We start from the raw sequence: 18,815 nt of genomic DNA, 5'->3' as shown, positions 1-18,815 counted from the left end.
TACATAAGCAAAAATTACTTGAGGATATATATATACACAGATAAAATTGCTAAGTCAATGTAACTTACATTTCAAATTTATAAGATAGTGTAAAATTATATTTCAAAGTGTTTGCATTAATTTACACTCCTATACCCTTAACACATGGGTTTTAAAAATACATTTTGTTCCAATGGGATGGGTTCTAAATATAAAATTTTTTTTTTAAAGATTTTATTTATTTATTTGACAGAGATAGAGACAGCCAGCGAGAGAGGGAACACAAGCAGGGGGAGTGGGAGAGGAAGAAGCAGGCTCATAGCGGAGGAGCCTGATGTGGGGCTCGATCCCATAACGCCAGGATCACGCCCTGAGCCGAAGGCAGACGCCTAACCGCTGTGCCACCCAGGCGCCCCTAAATATAAAATTTTAACCAACTGGATACAAATACAGATTTTGTACCATTTACCTGATTAAAAATAAGGTTAAACTTCAATTTTTTTTACAATGTTTATTGGCCATCTGCATTTTCCTCATCTGCAAGTTATCTACTCATCTATGGAATTATTATTTTCTTATTGATTGGTAGATTTTTGTGTAGGTAGATATAAATCTACCTTTTTGATTACTGGTGTTAGAAGTACATCTTCCCAGTCTGTGGGTAGTTTTCACTTTTCTTAAAATTGTGGCAAAATACATATAACATTAAAATTTCCATCTTAGCCACTTTTGAGCGTTAGCTATATCCACAATGTTTGCAAACAATCTCCAGAATTTTTCATCTTGCAATACTGGAACTCTATTACCATTAAACATCCTCCTGTTTCTCCCTCTTCCCTTGCAAGTGACCACTCTACTTTGTTTCCTTAAATTTCACTATTCCAGATATTTCTTATAAAGGGAATCATACAGTCTTTTTGTGACTTGCTAAGTTCACCTAGCATAATGTCCCTGAGGGTACATCCATATTGTAGCAAGTCAGAATTTTCCTCCTTTTGAAGACTGAATAATATTCCACTGTATGTATATATCACATTTTGTGTATCCATTCATATAGATGAATGGATACACATTCAGGTGTATCCTGAAGGGGTGCTTCTACCCTTTGGCTATTTTGAATAATGCCACTATGAACATGAGTGTACAAATATACCTTTGAGATTTGCTTCCAATTCTTTTAATATAATCAGACGCAGAACTGCTGATTGATTTGATAATTCTACTTTCAATTTTTTGAGGAACCACCATGCTGTTTTCCATACTGGCTACACAATTTTACATTCCCACCGACAGTGTTAAAGGTTTACAATTTCTGACCTCATTGCCAACATGTTATTTTATGGGTTTTTGACAGTAGCCATCTTAAGGGGTGTGAGGTGATACCTCATGGCTTTAATATGCCCATTTTAAAATTATTTATGTTTTTCTTATTGAAATGTAGGAGTTCTTCATACATTCTTGATATTAACCCTTCAATAGACATGGTTTGCAAATATTTTCTCCCTAATGTTAGGGTGCCTTTTTACACTGTTGATTGTGTCCTTTGATGCACAGAAGATTTTAATTTTTATGAAGCCCAGTTTATCTATTTTTATTTTTGTTCCCTGTGCTTTTGGTATCATATTCAAGAAGTCATTGCCAAATCCAATGACATGGGATTTTACCTCTATGTTTTCTTCTAAAGGTTTTATAGTTTTAGGTCTTATATTTAGATCTTTGATCTATTTTGAGTTAATTTTGTACAAGGTATAAGGCTAAGGGTTCAACTTCACTTATTCGCATATGGACACCACATTTTCACATGATTTGTTGACAATACTGTCCTTTCCCCATTGAATGGTCTTAGAATCCATGTTGAAAATTATTTGATCATGTATGCAAGAGATCATTTCTGAGCCAGAGATTCTATCTCATTGGTCTATATGTCTGTGTTTATGCCATTTACCATACTGTTTGATTACTGTAGCTTTGTAATAAGGTTTGAAATCAGAAAGTAGGATATATGTTCTGTCTTTCCAATTATTTATTTCTTCTCTCACTAGTGTTTTATAGTTTCCAGTGTATAAATATTTTTTAGCTAGTTTTATGCCTAAGTATTTTATTCTTTGTGATGCTATTGTAAATTGTATTGTTTTCTTAATTTCCTTCTCATATTTTTCAGTGTTCATTTATAGAAATACCACTGATTTTTGGAGTGTTGATTTTGTATCCTAAAACACTGCTGAATTCACTAACAGGTATTTTGTAGAATATTTAGAGTTTTCTATTCATAAGATCATGTCATATACACACAAAGATAATTTTACTTTTTCCTTTACAATTTTGATGTGTTTTTTTTTTTAAACATAATTACTCTTACTAGGACTTCCAGTGCTATGTGGAATAGAACTAGTAAAAGTGGGTATCCTTATCTTGTTCCTGATCTTAAGCTTTCAGGTTTTTGCCATTAAGTATGTTAGCTGTGAGTTGTTCATATATGGTCTTTATTATAGAGTTAGTTTCCTTCTGTTCCTAATTTGTTGTTTTTATCACGAAAGTGTGCTGAATTTGTCAAATGCTTTTTCGGCATCAATTGAGATATTATAAGTTTTTTTTTTCCCTTTATTCTGTTAATGTGGTGTCTTACACTTACCAATTTTCCTATGTGAACAATCCTTGTGTTCTGGGAGTATATCCCTCTTGGTCATATGTATAATCCTTCTTAATATGCTGCTGAATTCGATCTGCTAATATTTTGATGAGGATTTCTGCATCAGTTTTCATAAAGGATTTGGGTCTGTATTTTCTTTTAATGTCTTTGGTTTTGGTACCAGGAAATGCTGGCTTCATGTAAGTTTGAATGTATTCACATCAATTTTTTTGAAAACTCTGAGAAGAACTGATTGTATTCTTTAAACATCTGGAATAATGTACCACTGAAGCCATCTGGTCCTATGCTTTTCTTTGTTGGGAGATTTTTGATTACTGATTCAATCTCCTTACTCATTTTCGGTCTGTTCTGATTTTCTATTTCTCCATGATTCAGTATGTGTAAACTGTGTGTTTCTAAGAATTTATCCACTTCATCTAGGTTGTCCAATTTGTTGGCATACAGTTGTTCATAGTATTCTCATATAATCCTTCTTATGTTAATAATGTCGGATGTAATATCCCCTTTTTCATCTCCGATTTTAGTTAAACCTTCTTTCTTTTTATCTTTGTTAATCTAAGTGTTTGTCAATTTTGTTGATCTTTACAAAGAACCAAATCTTGGTTTTGTTGATCTTCTCTATTATTTTTCCATTTTCTATTTTATCTCTGCTCTAATATTTATTATTTCCTTTTTTCTGTCAGCATGGGGTTTAGTTTGTTCTACTTTTACTAGTTCTTTAAGGTGAAAAGTTAGGTAATGCTTTGATATATCTTTCTCTTTTCAATGTAAAAACTTTTACAACTAAAATTTCCCTATGAGCTCTGTTTTGCACACATTGTACTTTTGGTATGCTGTGTTTCACTTTTCATTTGTCTCAAGATCTTTTCTAATTTCCTTTTCTAATTTCTTATTTGCTGTCATGGTTATTTAGGGTGTGTTGTTTAATATCCAACATTTTGCGGATTTGCCAATTTTCTTGCTGCTATTGATTTCTAGTTTTATTCCACTGTGAACAGAAAAGATACTTTGTAGGACTTCAATCACTTTAAATGTATTAAGACTTATTCCGTGGTTTAACCAACAGTCTATCCTGAAAAATGCTGCATGTGCCCTTGAGAAAAAGATGTATTCTGTTGCTGTGGGTAGAATTCTGCACATGTCTGTAAGGTGTAACTGGTCTATAAGTATTGTTTAAGTCATCTGTTTCCTTAACGACCCTCTGTCTGGCTATTCTATCCATTATTGAAAATGAGGTACTGAAATATCCTGCTAGTATTATAGATCCTCCTTATTTCTCCCTTCAATTCTTCAATTTCCATTTGATATATTTAGGAACTCTTGCTTGATACATAAAAATCTTGTAACTGTTGTATGTTCTTAGCAAATCGATCCTTTTATCCTTACGCATTATCTTTCTTTGTCTCATAACAGTTTTTTAGTTAAAAGTCTATTTTGTCTTATATTAGAGTATATACACCTCTGCTCTGTTTTGGTTACTACTTGCATAGAATATCTTTTTTCCACCCTTTCATTTTCTATCTGTGTTTGCTTAGATTTAAAGAGAATCTCTTGTAGACAGAACTTAATTGAATTCTGTTTTCCTTTGTAATTCATTCAGCCAATCCACATCTTTTGATTGGAGCATTTAATACACTTATCATTTTAAGTAATTTCTAATAAGGAAGAACTTCCTATTGCCATTTTGTGAACTGTGCTCTGTATGTTTTAAAGCATTCTGGTCCCTTATTTGTTCCCTTACTGACATTCTTTGCATTTAATTTTTTAATGATGTGCTTTGATCCCCTTTTAAATTTCTTCTGCATGAATTCTATAGATATTTTCTTTGTAGCCATGGGGATTACATAAAAATATCTTAAAGTTAAACTGTTTTAAACTCAACAACTTAAACTGCTTCAAAAACTACTTTACATCACTGCAATGCCCCCCATGATTTATGTTGTCACAAATAACATCTTTATATATTGTGTACATTAGCAAAGATTTATAGTTATTTGTATGATTTTGTCCTTCAAATCCTATAAAAGAATTGAAAGTGGAGTTATGAACCAAAATTAGAATAATACAGGTTTTTTTATTTGTCCATATATTTACCTTTATGGGAGAACTTTACCATTTCTTGTGTCTTCAAGTTATTGCCCTTTTGCTTCAGGTGGAAGGACTGTCTTTACCATTTCTTCTAGATTAGGTCTAGCGACAATGAATTCTCTTAGTTTTTGTTTATTTGGGCAATTCTTTCTCCTCTAGTTTTGAAGACATTTGTGCTGGACATAGTATTCTTGATTCATGGTATTTTTAAAAAATATATTATCCCACTGCTTTTTGGTATACAAGGTTATTGCTGAAAAATTTGCTGACAGTCTTAGAGAAGCTTCTTTGTATGTGACAAGTGACTTCTCTCTCATCGCTTTCAAGAATTTTCTCTTTGTCTTTAACTTTCCTCGCTTGGATTATAATGTATCTTGGTGTGTGTGTGTGTGTGTGTGTGTGTGTTTGGATTCATAAAATTGTATTACGTTTTCAGCCATTATTTCTTCAAATACATTCTCTGCCCCTTTGTGTTATCTCTTTCTGGGACTGCCGTAATGCCTATATTGGTCTGTCTGATGATATACCGTAAATCCCATAGGTTCTGTTCACTTGTCTCATTCTTTTTTGTTTTTGCTTCTCCAACTTAGTAATTTCAAAAGATCTATCTTCAAGTTCACTAACTCTTTCATTTATCTCATCAAGTCTGTTCTTGAACCACTGTAGTGAATTTTTCAATTGAGCTATTGCATTAAGCCTCCAAATTTGTTTGGCTCTTTTTAAATATCTCTTTGCTGATATTCTCCTTTTGTTAATAAAATATTTTCATGATTTTGTTGTCAGTCTGTGTTTTCTTTTAGTTCATTAAACATATTTAAACAGGCTAAAAAAATCCTTTGTCATATAAATCAGAGGACTGAATTTCTTTAGGATCAGTTTTTGGAAACTTACTCCTTCATTTGAAAGGGTCATGTTTCCCTGTTCTTTGAGTAGCTTATGAACTTTTGTTGAAATCTGGGCATTTGAAAAAGTCACGTCCTCCAATCTTTATGAACTGCTTTTGTGTAAGGGAAGACCTTCACTGGCTGGCTGGCTTAAAGGCTCAGGATCCTCTCAAAACTTTCCCCATAATCTCATGCCCCTAACTCCCCACAGGACTGTATAACTCCTGCATCAATAACATGCCATGTTACCTACCACTGCTTTTAGTAGCCTTTAAACTATTATTGAAATGTTGTCACCATTTCCATCATTGCTTTGAGACAGACAAGACGAAATTAGTCTTCTGCACAGACACCAGACAATCTAGAATTCTGCAAGGAATCTGCACTCTTTCCCTGTCATTCCAAGGGAAGAAATGGGAATTCGGTGATTTCCTCTTGATCATGCATGTCATGCTGCACTGGGGAGTAGGTGGCACAAAGACAAACAAAATACTATGGGATTTCTAACTTTAAAGTATTTGCTTGGTAGCAGCAGTTTCTTAACTGGTTCCTACAGTTTTAATAAAGCTCTTTTGGTCTGTATATTGTTGTTTATTCAGTGTTTCTATGGAGGAACAAAGGTCTGAAGCTTTCTGGTTCAGCATCTTGCTGATGTCACTTTATCTTTTCACTTTTTAATGGTGTCTTTTGATAAACCAAAGTAATTTTTAAATGGTCAAGTTTATCAGCCTTTGAATTTTATGCTTATTTTTTTGGTCTAAAGAAATTTTTTTACTTTGGCAATACAGATACTGTCCTGTATTTTCTTCTATAGGATTTGAAGTTTTGATTTTTCAACCACCACAGTATGGCTTTTTGTGTATTTAGTGAGGAAGGGATTCAATTAGTTTATTTACCAAAAAGATTTCCAATTGATCTAGCTGTATTTATTGCATTGTTCAACTGTCTCCTTTTGGAATGACAGCTCTGTCACAGCCCTGTTCCTCTGAGTTGGGATCTGTTTCTGGACATTTATTCTGACACAGTGATCTGTTTAGTCCTGGCCCATTATACTCTTTTAAAATTACAACAGCTTGCTCATCTTCAAAGTTATTTTGCTTATTTTCAATACTTCTTTCAACTATAGAAATTTAAGAGAAAAACTCACCAAATTCCATGAAAATAATTTGAGATTTTTGAAAACAAGTTTTTATTTAAAGTGATGGATTATCATGGACACAAATACTTCTTTGTGAGATCATTTTCCTACCATGAACATGATATAGTTCACCATTGTTTATGTCTTTAATGTCATTAAAAACTTTTTAAAACTTTCTTCTTAGAGAAACTAAAATACTTCTGTAAAATACAACACAGATAAGTAAAATGCATAAAAACATTAATGAATTATTTTAGAATGAACACCCTTAAAACCACTACATAGCCAAAGAAACAGACTTTTGCCAAATATCCCCAAAAAAGTCTCCTTGTGTCTTGTGCTGTTCTCCTTACTTTTAACAAACCATTATCTAGTTTTCATGATAATCATTTTTTAAAAGATTTTATTTATTTATTTTGACAGAGAGAGAGAGAGAGAGAGAGCGACCACAAGCAGGGGGTGGGGCAGAGGCAGAGAGAGAAGTGGGCTCCCTGCTGAGCAAGGAGCCTGATGCAGCACTTGATTCCAGGACCCAAGATCATGACCTGAGGCGAAGGCAGACCCTTAACCAACTGAGCCACCCAGGCATTTCTCGCCTTTTTTTTTTTTTTTAAAGCTTATCACGCAAATGATAGAGTTATATGTATAAACAATTCAATTTTACTGATCTTTTGACATCTTTTAAAGCTCTTTTAAGCTACAGATCCCCTCATCTCTTCTTTTCTTATATAAATTATTTTGAGGAAACCAAGATATTTGTAGTGCAGTTTCCACCAGTGTTAATTTTGATGACAAAATTCTCATGGCACAGTTTAACATGTAGGATATATAGAATCAATCAGATTCATCTTTAATTAATTAATTAGTTAGTTAGGTTGGCGAGTTAGTCTTGATGGGTTTCAAAGAAGACTCCCCTCATTAATGATTTGATAACATAAGTGATATAACTTGCAAAGGAATAACAGGATAAATTTTTCCCTTTACTGATCAGTTTTTAAAATAATGAGTTGGTTCCCTATATTCTAAATTCAACCAAGTCATTTTAAAAATCATTCTTATGACTTAGAGATTTAAATACATCCATGTATTTTGATGCGTTGCAGTTATTAATTTACTGATGCTCAAAATGCCCCATCTTCGACCAATAAATGTGTCTTCGAGTTAGCTCCTGAGTCTTTTTGACAGTGTTTGATATCTTCCTTGGCTTTGGTATCACCAAATGTTGCAGGCAAATCATGAGCACTTACTGTTCTAGCCTTGGAATCATCCATTTCTCCCAGAAAATGGCTTCTTTCATTGACAAATGATATTTCAAGACTGCAATCTGGACTCCAGATACACTCACTGCTACTAACTTGATGAAACAGTACACAGGACTAGAGTACATATGTGAGTGTGTGTGTGTGTTGTGTGTGTGTGTGTTTACATAAAAATTAAGCTTTTATAATGTCCTATTCAAATTCAAACGAAATGATTTTGCTTAAACTATATTTTATATCTGGATTTCCTTTATTTAATGAGAATCTTGCTTTTCAAGATAAAATAATTAGAATATCAATAATTACTAATTGTTTTATACATTATGCAACAGTGTTATAAAAATATCAATAATGCCACTACAAATATAATTATTGTCCTCCTACTTTTTTCAGTTTTCAGAGCATATAGCCATTGTGCACCTCATATGAAACTAACTAAATGGTTAGTTCTCCAAAATATATGTATATTTGATGGTTATCCTGAGTCCTTATGTTTCCACTCTACAGTCACTTTGGTTGCCTGACACTTATTCTACAGTAGATTCCTCAGGAGAGCTTCATAGGAATAATATTCCCTCAATTCTTGCATTGTAATAGTTTATCTGCAGTCTCTATATGTGAGCCAGTTTGGCAGTCATTTTCATTCCTTGACTACCTTAAATATCCTACTTCGTTTTCTTCTTGTGGAAAATATGTCTGTCAAAGAAGTATGATGACAATTTGATTCTCTTTCCCCTATAAGTTAATTTGCATTTAATCTAGATGCTGTAAATGGCTTTTCTTTTCCTTTTAAGTTCATTAATTTTACTAGAATATGTCTCAATGTTGGTTGCCTGAGTAATTTTTTCACACAGTCAGTGTGCTTTCTAAATACGTATTTTAAAAATCTCTCTCTCTCTCTTTTTTGTCCCCCCGCCAAATTCCAGGAGTTTCCTTGAATTACTGATCCTATTATTTTAGAGTTCTTTTCTTTGGTGTTCTTCTTTGGAAACTCATACATATGTTCAGTATTCTAAAGCTGTCCTTTTCACTTTCATCTTTTCTAGTATGTTTAGTCATTTTTTAAAATTTATAGTTTCTTTTTTTCTACCTTATCTCTTATAGCCTTACCTGTTGAGTTTATACACCTCTTTATTTCTTCTTAGTTTTCATTTCTAAAGTTATTTTCTCTTTATTTTCAATTCTTTCCTAAATTCTATATTACCACATTTGTGAGATTCTCTACATTCTGATATAAATTGTTCTTTCATATCCTATATCTTTTCTAATGCCCTTTTAGCTCATTTAAATACTTTTCATCTTTTTTTTCTGGCTGCTCAATGGTCTGAAGAGGTATATTCTACTTACTTATTCTCATTTTTCTTATTGTAATATGTAGGATTATGACACCTTTTTGTTGGTTATTATTTTATGTGAAATTAATTACCCAAACTTATAGGATAGGTCTTTTCCCTCTTTCTTCAGGTTCTAGTGATCCCTCTTCTGCAGCAAACCAAAAAAATGTAACCGTTGGACTAAGTGTTATTCTGTCATCTTGAGCTGGCGTATTTTGATACTTGCATGCAAACTGACTCTAATTTTTATGCATTAGTTTGAAAATTTAAAAGCTAGAATTTTCTTAGTGAAAGTTCACTAAACTCCTAATAACCACTGTCTCCAAAAACCCTTAATTATTGCCAAAAGAAAGCACATATAAACCAAAAGGTACATAAAAATAAGTACTGTCAATGAGTGACCGTAAAAATGTATGAACTATACTGAGTACTCTAGAATCATACAATAGTAATTTAACACAGGTTGACTAATAAAAGTGATAGACAAATTAAGAAAATGAAAGAACATTATTTTAGCTTGTATTTTAAAGGACATAGACAATACAGTATCAATGATTAATTATTTTATAAAAAAACTACATGAATACAAGTGTAAATTAAGAACAAATGAATATAAAACAAAGATGCAATTCGAATACACTTTATGATCACTTGAAATTAAGAATAATTGCCTTCTTTTTTCATAGGACATAAAATATCTTCAGTTATCTAAATCCAGCTTTGTTCCTACCATTTAGATATATATGATGAAGTCAAAAGCAATGGGGTTTATTCATCATAAGCACTATTTTTAAATATTCAATGGCTACCATAAAGATATTTTTATCATGTACATATCCTGAGTCCTTTATAATAGTTTGACAGCTTTTCTTCTCAGAGGAGAGGAATAGTGTTTCAAATAAGAGAAAGGAGGGAAATGGAGGATAGGGAAGAAGAAAGAATGATCAAGAATACATGTTCAAGAATGAGAACAGGAAAGGACATGTTTTTCCAGAGGCTGAGGTGGAGAGCAAGAATAGACCTTGGATGAGCATAGCAGCCAGTTCACAGGTATGGATGACTGATCAATACTGGGAATTCTTACCACAGAACACAACATTTTACCTGTCTTAAAACCTTATTTTCAAAACTTACCTCTACCAATATTAGTAACAAAAATAATGTTCTAGTCAAGCATAAGGAAAAAATATTGAATATTATGTACCAAATTAAGCTAGGACATACAATATAAACAATAAGATACTTCCTATTTATAAGTGATGAATAATTTTATCAAAATTATATAAATAAAATGGCACAGGATCACAGAAGAGAAGACATTAATTAGACTTAAGGAATCTGAAACAGGATTCAAAGGATGAGAATAATTTGAGGGAGAGAAAAAAGGTAAAAGATCCAATGCAGAAGAAGAGTTGTACAAAAACAAGGAAATGTAATAACGTGTAACTTGTTTTCATGTTTAATTAATGTCTTCTATACAAGAGGACAAACTCTAGTTGAGTCTGAAAAGGAAAGTTTTAACTAAATTGTGAGGGATACAGAATGTCGTTCTATTATACAGCAGATGTTTCTAGATTTTTGGATTGTACTGATTGGCAGAAATTTGAAGGACATATTGTAAGTGTTGTCAACCTTCTATTTAAAAAATGCACCTCAAAATCTAAAATTCTGCCATTTACTATCATCATTTTATTAAGTACAATACTTTTAACAAAAAAAGGTATATGAACACCACATCCACATAGTTTTAAAAATGGGATATAATAATCTTTCGATGCAGAAAAGTTACAACATAAAATTGTATTCTGCCAGATGAACACAAAGAACTTTCAACATATAACATATTCCAATGTTTTCTTTTTAGCAAAGTCGTTTTTTTAAAAATTGAAGAGGTGTATTCTTAAAACTCTTTCAACTCAATTCAGAATATTTTAGTTAAACTTACGGAAGTCCAAGAAAAACAGCTCTCAATTACCTACCCAGCCTTTTCTCCTACCGTCTCACTGCAGTGTTGGGAAGAAATAAAAAAGAGTCCAGATGCCTGGTCATAGAAAATTCTGGAAAGGGGCTATCTATGTGGGTGTCTTGCCTGACCAACACAGAGCAGTTAAAAGTTATCTGACAGTAATTCCTTAGAGCTTCAAATTGTCACAAACTGTCACTAAGGAACCAGGAACGTGGGTCTTACAACTTAAAATAATCCCTTCTTTGCTTTGGCTGCGGGAAAACTTAGTGCTGATTTGTGTCCCAGTTTTAATAACACTACAAGGACCCATTACTAATATTTCTAAATTTATTCTCTGTTTATTTTAACATGTCTTGGACCACTATTTATATATTTCTTATATAAATTTGTCAAATCTTTTTAGGAAAATATATATATAAATACAGAAAAAATAAAAGACTTTTAGTGAATGAGGAAACATTTAAGATTTATTTTTTCAATAATTTTATTAATTTTTTTCTTATGGTAAAGTAACACGTTACAGGGTCATTGCACTAAATATTCTCTCAGTCTAGGACGCTTTTCTAGTAAGCTCTATGACTCACCTCCTTTCAGTCTTTGCTTAAATGTAATTTTTACCATTGGTCTATTCAAAACTATAGAGCATGTTAGAAGATGGTAAATGCTATGTTAAAAGATAAGTTCAACACAGTGGTTTGGGATTCTAAAAATGGCAGAGTCGGGTTGCAGTTTTAAAGAGGGTGATTTATTAAATAGGTTGGGGTTTTTTTGGTTTGTTTGTTTTATAAAGTATAGTTGACACACAGTTTTACATTAGTTTCAGGTGTACAACATAGTGATTTGACAGCTTNTTAAATAGGTTGGGGTTTTTTTGGTTTGTTTGTTTTATAAAGTATAGTTGACACACAGTTTTACATTAGTTTAAGGTGTACAACATAGTGATTTGACAGCTTTTTATATGTTATGTTATGCTATGCTCGCCACAAATGTAGCTTCCAACTGTCACTGTACAACGCTATTATAATACTATTCACTATATTCCCTATGCTGTAACCTTTCATCCCCGTGACTTATTCATTACATAACTAGAAGCCTGCCTGCCACTCGCCTTCCCCCATCTTGTGGATCCCCCATCCCGTTCTCCTCTGGCCGCCAACAGTTTGTTCTCTGTATTTATGGGTCTGTTTCTGCTTTTGTTTTTTCATTTGTTTCCTTTTTTAGATTCCACATCTTTGTTAAATACTAAATATTCCAAGTACCTAAGAAAATGCTTGGGCTAGAACAAGAACTCTGTGTTTTTTTTTAAAAAATGAAAAGCTCACTGGTGTGTCACTGTTCTAACAACTTTATACGCATTATATAATTTAATCTTCACAAGAACCCTAGGAGAGAGGTGCTATCACTGACTATATTTTATAGAAGGAACGTAAGTTACAAAATGGCTAAATAATTCACAAAGGTCGGACAGCTAGGAAAGTAGTAGAACAAGGATTTAAACCCAGTCAGGTCATTACCTATTACTGTCTCACCTGACAGAAACAGATTGTGTAAAAGCAGTTGAGACAATGATAGAACAATCACAGGAAAACGACAGTAAATAGAAAGTGAAAAGCAAAAAAATATATATAAGACTTCTAAATTCAAGGAATAGTACCTAATGCCATTATTTACTCACAGGATCATCTAGATACAGATTACCCCTTTCTGAAGCTCTTGAAAATTTATAAAACAAGCTTTTTAAAGAAATAAGGATTCAGATAACCATATTTTTAAAAGCTGCTCTGTGCATTAATTAAATCTTCATCATAATTAATTTATCTGCTTTCCCTTTTCATTCCATTTAAGCTGCTGTTGAGTAAAAGACAATAGCTTCATCAATTCCAGGTTAAGTATTTCTTTACGTTTTCTCAGTTATGAATTTTCATATTACAAATGCTATGTGAATAAGAAATCACTTACAGAAGCATGGCTCTTAGAGTTAGAAGGAAATTTTAGAGCGTACTGCTTAGTAAACAAACTAGCCTCATGAAGGATATACTGCAGCCCTGATAGACTAGGATTTTCAGACCCAGAATGTCCTAACCCAACACTTTTTCCAAGTTCTCCATTCTGTTATTAGCACTGACTGTGAAAACATGTTATTTTTCAAAATGAATAAGAAGAAAGCATGTATGAATATCTTATTAGAATTTGTGGAAGCAATGTCTTCATATTCTTTTGGCAATAAATATTCCTCCAAAAGTACAAATTATATCATGAGTAATAGATACATTACAGGACACTAAAATAATTAGAATAGAGAGAGAAATCATACCTTCTATCAATAGCTCTTGTCCATGACTGCCAAGAAGTGTACGAGATAGGAATGGGGCAAAGTCTACAAAAATTTCGCGAAGAAGAGGAGCAACTTTTTCTAAAGCTCTTTCAAGTTTTGCAGTGATGCTGTTGGAATTAAGACATAAAGACTAGTAAATATAATTCAGTACAAAAAGTCAAATAAATTTTACTTCTAAATTAAAATCTTGAAAAATCATAAAAGTACAATTCTAACTCATGGAATAGTAACAGCTTCAGTAGAAGGGACACCCTGTAGAGTTTCACATCAGTCATAAGGCTACTCTAAAGACAGTGGTTAAAGTAGAATGACTGGGGTGCCTGAGTGGTTCAGTTGGTTAAATCCAGGGCTCTAGATCCCAGCTCAGTTTATGATCTCAGGGTCATGAGATCAAGCCCTGCCTGTGCTCACTGGGGAGTCTGCTTGAGATTCCCTCTCTCTTCCCTCTGTCCCTCCTCACCATGCTCTCTCTCTCTGAAATAAGTAAAAAAATCTTAAAAAAAAGGAAGAGTGACTGTTCTGTGAAAGGCAACTGGGATTCTATAACCTGCAAGGGCCACAGACTCGGCTTCTAGCTCTGTCTTCCGTGACTATCCTATCCATGAAAGAAAATTGTTTTGAACACCTACTACATGGATCATTGTGTCAGTTACAAAGAATTAACCTTTGTTCTCTAGAGTTGCCTAAAAATCCCCTGAAAAGCTGGACAAATAAGGCAATAACTAGAATTCACTGTGATACAATTAAATTGCTGTGCTCAGGTAGGCATTTTCCACTTCATAAGCCCACTTACTATTCTTTACCAAATCCTGCATTATTACTTATATTAGTTCACTGTTCAATGTTAAGTTATATGGCCTCGTATAAGCACTATTTGACATTCTTGAAAATACTTCAAGTAGTATATATAAAAAAATATAGGGGTAAAAAGCTTGGGGCATTAGACTTCCATAGCCTACAAAATTAAAACGAGTGCCTACTGATGAGGATTAAATGCACTAGGTACTTGGAGTGCAGAGAAAGTTCCCTAGCACACAGTGAGAAGTCAATAATCGTAGCTCTTGTAACAACTACTTTGAATAAAACAAAACTATATATACTCTTACCAAATGTAGCTCTGATTAAAAAAACCAAAATCAATATAATAATGTTAGAGGAACACATACTGTTCTACACAGAAGACATGTACAGCAAAAAATTAAACAATGCTTTAAAATAATAAAAGTTCTGCCACAAAGCTAAGTAACATTTTGCTATCTGTGAGGAAAACAAAAATGACAAAAAGGTAATCATAGAATAATTTTCAACATATTACTAATATTTAAAACTAAAGTACTGCATTGTGAAGTGACTAAGTAGGGGTGAGGGAATAATCTAGCATTCCTTCTTTCCTAACTTGGAAACAGTGTGATCTGAATCATTTGTGCCCTCAAAGCCTCACCATTAGCACTACTACCTGAATTTGTCTCCTCTTATCTGGGTCAGAAAGAACTCAGAGAGGAAACTGGTGTGAGCACTTCCACGTGGTGTGAGCACTTCCATGTGGTGTGAGCACTTCCACGAACACTTCAAGAGACTATCTAGAGGAACAACTTTGGGCAAGAAAAAGGGAGCTGGGTGGTGCTTTGAAGACATGCTGAAGATACAGAGAATTCTCAATATTCTCCCTAACTCTGTTACTCCCGAACTAAGCACCTTTATTTTTTTATGATTATGTTCAATTAGCCAACATATGGAACATCATTATTTTTGATGTAGTAGTGATAAGCACCTTCTTTAACCAATGGTTCTCAAACTTTACTGTAGATCGGAATCATCTGTAATGCTTTTTAAATACAGACTCCTAGAACCCCAACCCCATAACTTCTGATTCAGCAGGTCTGGGTGTACTGTGAGAATATGCACTTCTAACAAATTCTCAGGTGCTTTGCTACTGTTGATCCAGGAAACACAATTTGAAAATAACTGTTTTAGTGAGAGTATTTACTACTAGTAAATTGTAATAAAACAGAAAAGGGAAGGCTACCTGTGGTCATAAAATAATCGGAATAAGTTATTTCTGACTTTTAGAGAATATAGACACAACTCCTTTTTTTAATCTATTAATTAATTCATTCCTTCTAATCTCCAGGATCATGTTCCAATAACTTCCCAGCTAAAGTAATCCCCTCCTCTAAGGAAAGATGAGTAAGAATGCTAAGAGCAAACCTAAACAGGGGAAAGATCTGAATGTTATTATTTGTTTCTGTACCTGAATTCTCAGTGAAGCATGAATACTTTTATTTAGGATTAATTAATAAGAGTGAAATTACTTTAGAAAATTTTTAGATGTATAAAGATTCACATCATAGTTATATTATTGTAATACACTATTATATAATTAAATTCAGGTATATATTTTTCCCAGTTTATGACATTTTTCCATAATTTATGGGTTTCTGTATGGTTTAGAGTCTTCAGAATTGCAACACTATTGTTGTAGGTTACATATCAAATAGAAATCTCAATTAATTTAATCAACTAATCACATAAGTGTGTGTGTACATGTGTATTAATTACCTTGACTTAAGGGTAAGGGATAAAAACAAATCCTTACAAGAGTTGCTTTTAATAAGCAACTACTTTCTTATAAAACTCAATAGAATATTAAATGATGCTCTTACATATCATTCTGTAACCATAATTTTAATATTCTAATGTGGAGCAAACAATGTAACATTTCCCCAGAAAGAGATCAAAGGCTTTAAGTCAGAAAATCATCATTAAATACTTCTTCCAGATTTCTCTATCAAACAACACTATTCTAAGTGGAAGAGTTTCACCATCACTTTTTTACAGTGAAGAAAATGGACAGGTTTTTGTTGTTGTTATTGTCGTTAATATTTATAGATTCCGCACAATGTATTTTAAATGAAAGTAAACATCGGATAGAGTATGTGATCTTCATCTTTACACAATTGACATTCTCAAAGAAGATGATATAAACGTAGATCTCAGTTTAATACCCTCCTCTGTCATCAGGCAAAGAACCACCAAATACCAAAAAAAAAAAAAGATACTGGTATTTCGATTCTCATCTGAGAGAAGTACATAGTGTAAAACTTCCTTTTCCCAAGACATTCTAAAAAATTTATCTGTTAACATGTAAAAAAAATAAATAAAACATTAAACACAAGAGAACTCCTTGGCCTTATGTCCTATAAAAACAAAAGAATTATTCTCTTCATTTTGAATATAATTTTTTTAAACAGCACATGTAATAGCTACTGAAAACAAGGTTCTTTGGCAAATTATTTTGTAAGAAAAATTAGCATATTTTACTTGATTTAGGGGAACGATTAAGTAATAATTTTTCAGTTTTATTTGAAAGCTTATTTTCATTTATTCAAAAAGCATTCATTAATATAAGATATTTTATGCAAAAAAAATTTGAAGTTTCAGTAGATGGGTAATTTGCCCTACATAGTCTTGAGTGAGATTTACGATTTTAACACTCTAGCAACTTATTAGTATTTAGGAAAGTTCTAGGGCCCTAAATTTGCCAACTCCAGGCTGAAATGCATTCTCTCAAGCTTCTCATTCCTCTCTCCATACTCAATTTTTTTTCATTCCCTTCAGTCACATTAATGATGCTTATGATGTTATTTTGACATTGGCTATTTTTCTTGATAGTTAAGTGCAAATTCTTTTAAGAAAGAGAATAACTTCAAACTGAGGGCTTCAGAGGGGAGGGGGGTGAGGGAATGGGGTAGGCTGGTGATGGGTAGTAAGGAGGGCACGTGTTGCATGGTGCACTGGGTGTTATACGCAACTAATGAATCATGGAACTTTACATCAAAAACCAGGGATGTACTGTATGGTGACTAACATAATATAATAAAAACATATTATTATTTAAAAAAAAAAAGAAAGAATTACTGATTTCCATGAAGAAAACTCTTGTTGCAAGTTGGGTAATTAATCAACCAGTCTCACAAATTTTCCAACTATAAAAACAAAATATTCAAAGAAAATAATAATGCTTTAGATAAATTTTTAAAGCATCAATGCCTGGATTAAAATAACATGATTTAAAACACAAGAGTTTTATTATTATGGTTTCAAAAACCACAATTACATATTGGCTTTTATTTATATTAAGAAAATCTCATTTACAGAGATTTATAGATTCTAAGAAATTATATGAATAAAAATATAATTATTCCATGATAGAAAATAATGTATGAAAACCATGGTTGCAATTATTATCAAATCTCGCCAAATGTAACTGACCTAGGGACATATCAAAGGCCAAGGAGATTGTAAATAAATTAATCAACAGAAAAAGTAAGATTTTTGTCCTATTTTCTAAATTAATCTCCTTATAAACATCTCCTTATAAACAAAGTATTGATTATTTTCTAATATTATATGCTTTGGAATTCTAGAATAACACAATAATTTTACTTTCATTTAGGACACTACTTACGTTTTGAGTCCTACTTTTATAAAACTCCTTTACACTTGTGGTACTCAATAAAGTTATAATTCTTAAATTTTTTTTTAAAGATTTTTTATTTATTTATTTGACAGAGACAGAGACAGCCAGCGAGAGGGGGAACACAAGCAGGGGGAGTGGGAGAGGGAGAAGCAGGCTCATAGAGGAGGAGCCCGACGTGGGGCTCGATCCCACAATGCCAGGACCACGCCCTGAGCCGAAGGCAGACGCCCAACCGCGTGCCACCCAGGTGCCCCTAAAGTTATAATTCTTACTTTTGGTTTTAACCTTTTGTATTCTCCTAGGTGCTTAACATGTCATAAATATAATAAATACTTAATAATTTAAATTGGTACATTAAAGTTCTTAAATTTCTTCATTTCTTAAGTCATATAAAATGGTTATATATAATAATAAAATCTAGAATGAAAATACTTATGTAACTTTAAGCAATGTACATAAAAGACAGCTCAGATATAAAGGAAATTATTACACTAGTGAATTCCACAATAGATTTCATGAATCAAATGTTCCTGGGTAAATTAGAAAATACAGGCATAGGTAAATGAAGTGATTTGCTTAAGTAAACTTAGATAAAAAGAAAAGATTAGGAGAGTGTTAATGACAGCAAAAGCATAAATTGTAAAGTTAAATTCTTAACTGGCTACATACTATGACTGTAGTGCTTTTTCTAACTACTTTAAT

The 18,815-nt window shown here is 32.6% G+C and overlaps 1 protein-coding gene across 6 annotated transcripts in view; it reads right to left on the bottom strand.

The window, feature by feature from the left end:
• The window catches only part of NBEA (neurobeachin), a 651,237-nt gene that overhangs the window by 378,162 nt on the left and 254,260 nt on the right, over positions 1 to 18,815 (bottom strand). For all 6 annotated transcript variants that reach the window (XM_034665060.1, XM_034665062.1, XM_034665064.1 and 3 more), the window contains one exon: positions 13,613 to 13,740. In XM_034665060.1, the coding sequence (XP_034520951.1) occupies positions 13,613 to 13,740 (128 nt within the window). The remainder of the gene's footprint in view (positions 1 to 13,612; positions 13,741 to 18,815) is intronic.

The sequence above is a fragment of the Ailuropoda melanoleuca genome, chromosome 7, assembly GCF_002007445.2.
Source record: "Ailuropoda melanoleuca isolate Jingjing chromosome 7, ASM200744v2, whole genome shotgun sequence".
NCBI lineage: Eukaryota > Metazoa > Chordata > Mammalia > Carnivora > Ursidae > Ailuropoda > Ailuropoda melanoleuca.
Note: the sequence above shows the minus strand (reverse complement) of the source record. Positions and strands in the feature narration are given on the sequence as shown.